The sequence below is a fragment of the Schistosoma mansoni genome, chromosome 4 (assembly GCF_000237925.1).
Source record: "Schistosoma mansoni strain Puerto Rico chromosome 4, complete genome".
Taxonomy (NCBI): domain Eukaryota; kingdom Metazoa; phylum Platyhelminthes; class Trematoda; order Strigeidida; family Schistosomatidae; genus Schistosoma; species Schistosoma mansoni.
In genome coordinates, this window is record NC_031498.1 from 12246204 (window position 1) to 12252203 (window position 6000).

General features: G+C 34.7%; 1 protein-coding gene across 1 annotated transcript; it reads right to left on the minus strand.

Moving 5' to 3' along the window:
* Window positions 1-5347: 5347 nt before the first annotated feature.
* Smp_202670 (uncharacterized protein) lies at window positions 5348-5533 on the minus strand (the record flags this gene model as incomplete). Its single annotated transcript, XM_018796849.1, has 1 exon — window positions 5348-5533. The coding sequence occupies one exon, from the start codon at window positions 5531-5533 to the stop codon at window positions 5348-5350; it is 186 nt and encodes a 61-aa protein (XP_018651949.1).
* Window positions 5534-6000: the final 467 nt, after the last annotated feature.

The window sequence follows — 6000 nt, forward strand, 5'->3', positions numbered from 1 at the left end:
CATCAGACAAATCAAAAGTGGGAAGGCGGCAGGACCTGACAATATACCAGCAGAAGCACTGAAGTCGGACATTGAAATAACTGCAAACATGCTTCACCTTCTATTCAAGAAGATTTGGGAAGAGGAACAAGTGCCAATGGACTGGAAAGAAGGATATCTCATCAAGATACCAAAGAAAGGAGATCTGAGCAAATGTGAGAACTACAGAGGCATCAGTTTGTTATCAGTACTAGGAAAAGTTTTCAACAGAGTGCTGCTGAATCGGATGAAAGACGCAGTAGACGCCGAACTTAGGGATCATCAGGCTGGATTCCGTAAGGATCGGTCGTGCACAGACCAGATTGCGACACTATGGATCATCGTTGAACAATCAGTTGAGTGGAACTCATCACTATACGTCAACTTCATTGACTATGGAAAGGCGTTTGACAGTGTGGATAGGAGAACATTATGGAAACTTCTTCGACACTATGGAGTTCCTGAAAAGATTGTCAACATTATCCAAAACTCATACGATGGACTACAGTGCAAAGTCGTGCACGGAGGACAGCTGACAGATGCATTTCCAGTAAGGACAGGAGTCAGACAAGGCTGTCTACTCTCCCCATTCCTCTTCCTTCTAGTGATTGACTGGATTATGAAGACTTCGACATCTGACGGGAAATACGGAATACAATGGACTTCTCAGAATCAATTAGATGATTTGGACTTCGCAGATGACCTAGCCCTCCTCTCTCATACACACGAACAAATGCAGATGAAGACAGCAAATGTAGCAGCAGCCTCTGCATCGACAGGCCTCCAAATTCACAAAGGAAAAAGCAAGATTCTCAAATGCAACACGGAGAACACCAACCCAACCACACTTGATGGCGAAACTCTGGAAGAGGTGGAAACATTCAAGTACCTGGGGAGCATCGTTGATAAACAAGGAGGATCGGATGCAGATGTAAAGGCGAGGATTGGCAAAGCAAGGGCAGCATTTCTACAATTGAAGAACATATGGAACTCAAAACAACTCTCAACCAATTTCAAGGTCAGAATCTTTAATACGAACGTCAAGACAGTCCTACTGTATGGAGCTGAAACGTGGATAACTACTACGGCCATCATCAGGAAGGTACAAGTATTTATAAACAGTTGTTTACGCAAAATACTCAACATTCATTGGCCGGATACTATCAGCAACAGCGTTTTATGGGAGAGGACAAACCAGCTTCCAGCTGAAGAGGAAATTCGGAAAAGACGTTGGAAGTGGATCGGACATATATTAAGGAAATCACCAATGTGCATCACGACTCAATCGCTAACTTGGAATCCGGAAGGGAAGCGGAAAAGAGGAAGGTCAAAGAACACACTACGCCGGGAAATAGAATCAGATATGAAAAGGATGAATAGCAACTGGAAAGAACTGGAAAGGAAGGCTCAGGACAGAGTTGGATGGAGAATGCTGGTGAGCGGCCTATGCTCCTGGACGAGGGGTAACAGGTGTAAGTAAGTAAGTACAGGCCATAAAGTCGAATTTCTTCAAGTATATAATGAAAAAGGTTTTAGTGAAACAAGAAAAAAATGTTAAATATCTCTGTGGTTAGAACTGGATCCCAATACATTGTGTTTACAACTTACTAACAAGATTCACGTATATTAATTATACTAGATCTTGGTACTAATATAGAATTTGCAGCTTAAGACTTTAAACCATGTCAAATTCGATTGGACTGTCACGTAAATGTGTACAAAAAGATTGAAAAAATTGTCAGGCATTGTCTAGCCAGTTTCTCAATACAAACTTTTATTTAAAGTTACAGTTTCAGACCGACATAATGATTTGGATTACATTGCATTCATTGAAATTATTTCCATTGTTGGTTCACTTAACTAAATTAATGAAGACTGCATAAGCTATGACAAAATTAGATTCACTGTTGAAATAGCAGAAGTTACTGAAATAAAGATCGGCTCTATTAACCATCCAGGAAGCATACCTAAATTTATTTTATAGTTCACAATTGAAATTTAACGAAACATTTCGAATTCAAGCTAAAAATCTCACCAGGTTTAATAGCACATTCAGAAAAAAGATAAAAAAATCTTGTGCAACTAGTGGACATTTACCATGCGTCAATCTAATTTTACACAAAACATCTTGCTTCTTAAAAATGTAATTTGATGGTCCCTTCACATATCATTTGTAAACTTAAAAAAAACCAGTAAGTTTGAACTAAAGGTGTTGGATTTATGGTTAAAAAAAAAGAGTGAAAAACTTAATGTTTTGCGATTTTTTTTCTGTTACTAAGTGCCAACTATGAATCTAAGATTATAAATTGCAGTCAAAATGATGATATTTTCTTCATTAAAAAAAGTTCAACCAGTTGTACAAATGACTAACTATTAGCTGAAAACAGGAAGATATTCACCACTTCTAAACGGGAATATTTTTCCCCTTAAACTGAATGATAAAATGAACCATCGAATACTAAATTTTGATTAGTATAGTGTTTATTTTGATAACTTTATGAATAAGATCCGAAAACTCAAATGACATATGAACTTGCTTGCTCATTTTCTCATAATATCCACCTGATATAGTAATAAAACAACTCATTTTGGTGTTGAATAAGAGGTTTTTACCTTAATGAAACCAATTGATTCAATCGATAAGTCCAGAAGATTGCCATTTCTTACCCCAATATTTCATAAGAAAAAAAAATCAGAACTATATCACAATCCTTAAAGGGATTTCTATATCATCCTTAATTCGATTATAGTCTTTTTTTCGATTTCTTTCATTTCATTTTGTTCGTTTTCACTCTTTCCACTCTTTAATCCGTTAGTATGATAAAAAATAATGCTGTTATATTTTAGATTTGTGAGATTTATTATTTTTAAATTTAGTTGTTATCCGTTGATAAACGGATTTTCAATCATAAAACCTATTACCGGTTAACCATCAATGTGACTGATTAACTTTACGTGATCTTAACCATTTAAAAATATAAAAACCAGTAAGATTAAACAGGTTATTGAAATTGTATATCACTTTGTTTATTTGTCCCACTATGAAATAATTATTAATTCAATGATGACATATTTATTTTGACATAAATACAGTCAGCTGAACGTTTTTGGGCCATCTACAAACTAATTAATCATTGAAAAACGGATATGTAACCGACGATAAGTTAAGTTGTTCTCACTTATTTCATTATATCAATAAAGGAGTGTATTTGTGTAATAATATAAGCTTCGGGACATTTTCTTGTAATGTTGAACTTCAAAGTATTGAAACTGGTTTCCGAAAACTCGACAATATTTCTTGGAGTTACAAATTTACAATTATGTGTTTCTATATCCAAACAGTTATTGAAGAGTGTATTCAGATAAAACATAACAAAAATATTATTTCTGTAAACTACTTTCTGTGCATTTTCAATTGTTTCCATATGAAAGAACGTTTAAAATGCAAACATATATTGTGAGCGATATCCGTTTTTAAACATATACGGAATAGCTCACTTTAAATAAAAATAAATATTTTAAATAAATGAGATACTGCCGACAATATATTTATACTAGTTTTACATTTATCCAGAGTTATTAAAGTGTCCATTTGATTGTCAGAATTACACTAATTAAAAAGAAAGTCTTATGTTTTAGTTATACTCAAAGAAATGATATAACTGAAATTTCAATCTATTATTTATTGGCTAAAATAGTTAATTTATTAGTCAAATTCATGGGTCAATTTAAGCTAGACCACTATTAAAAACCTGGGAGTACTGAAAGGCCGTTTTGTTCTAGTATGGGACTCATCAGAAGCGCATAACGACGATCTCGCATGTGGGACTCGAATCTTTGGTCTTACGCGCGAACGCTTAACCTCCAGACCACTGAGCCGTCATCCAATTGTTTAAATGTCTAACTTCACTCAATTCACGGTATTGCGCGACCATCTTTCATTATATGAGGTAGATACTTGTCTCTACTCGACACGGATTGGGCTCCAGTGGTCACGGCTTTCGATTAGAACTCCAGGAAATTCATCTTGAAGCCAGTCACTGGTGTCCTAATGGCGCACTGCTGAGGAGTCCCATACTAGGACGAAACGGCCGTACAGAGCTTCCAGGTTTTTAATGTTCGTCTAGCTTAAATGAATTCATGAATTCAACTATAAAAGTTACTACAATCTCCATAAACCCCCATTCCGATAAAATTATCATTGCTGATTTGTTATTAATAGAGGCCCTACATGTTATTCAAATTCAATAATAATATTAACAGTCAAAACATACTATTACATCATGACGTCTAGTTATTGACTGAAACATTAATTTCACTAGATTGTGGACTGCGTAAGCATTTATCATCCACCGTAACAATAAATCAATGAATTATTATTATTTCTTCAATCTATCCATGCATTATCTGAAGGAAGTTTACGAACTTATCATGTCGGAACAATGCACAAATAATTAGATGCATAAAACTAGATTCAAACAAAATATGAGTTTATCTAGTTATGGACGTTACTATTAGGGTATCAGTTGAAAAAAACATAGACAATCAATCGATTGTATATTTCTGGTTAGGAACAATGATTTATAGCACAACTAAACAAGCAGTATGTTTATCAAACTAACTAATAGGAAAAATTTAATAGTTAAATTCATGAGTCAATTAAAGCCAGACGACCGTGGAAAACCAGGAGGCACTGGACGAAAAAAAACTGAACACCGATAATACAATAATATATTCAGTGTTCTATGATATTTGTACTTATATCTATTTGCATTTAATCATTTGTTTTTTCTATATAATTCAATAATATAAAAACGACTAATTTGAATTTCTTTTAAACGAAAAAACACCTATAACACAAATACATAGATACATACACATAATATACAAAGAAAGAATCCCAAAACTGGTCGCGACAGTATCATCTACGTAAACACTTTTGAACATACTGAGTATGAAAAAAGCATTGAAATCTGATAGAATTGTTTTATCATAAGAGTATCTGTAACTATTAATTATACTAATGTGACGTTTCTCAACGTATCATGCTGTCGTAGTGAACGAGAACACAGGCGCAGATAATCAAGTATATTTCAGTACAACATTACAGAATATCTTGATAAAATCTGTAAAACATATAGTAATACGTCATTTGCAAAATATTCAGACTTTGTTGTTCCTCCGTTTCCATACCAATCATTCTTTGTTCTTCTTTTCTTCTCTTAGATTTTCTCAACCTTCTGCCACCAGCCATTTCACTCTCGATTGTTGACACAAACTACTTATATCTATCGACACCAGTAGCACTCAACACAATCGTCCCACAATTTTAAACAGTCATTCTTGCGGTGGTTCTGCTCGCCATGTCACTTTCTTCTAACCTGCGGTCTGTGCCAGGCTCACTGTCAAAATGTCTAGTCTGTGGCCCGCCGACTTTCATAGCTCCATCGAAATTTGACGTACATCCAGGATCCGGGACGTCCAACACCTGCGCTCTAGCAACCTGCTGAGCCATCTTCACCCAATGTCCACCCAACAGCCTCACGTTCCATCACTTCTCTCCATCGACATCAGCCTCTTCAGCCAACACCGCCCCCACCAAACTGTTACAAGTTTACATGAGTAACATGTATAAATATGCCTGTTTGACTTCAGTCAGCTATAAATGTTTGAAAGATAAATAATATAAATATCATCACATAAACTCTGAATATGAAATAAATTCTAACTCTGATGATTTATATCCTTCTTCAATAGTTGTTTTTTGAATTATTAATCTTCAAACTAGTAAGGAAACAACAATAAAATTGTAAATAATTTCAGTCTACAATGTTCAACATCATTATAAAGATATGTACTCAACGGTTGTACATTATCTCTGAATGGAAAAAAAGACGTTTTTAAATGTAGAAAGCCAGGGATAATGTTTGAAATTAGTTCAGTGTTTTTGTACAAGGAGAAAGGAAATTAATTTTAACAGAA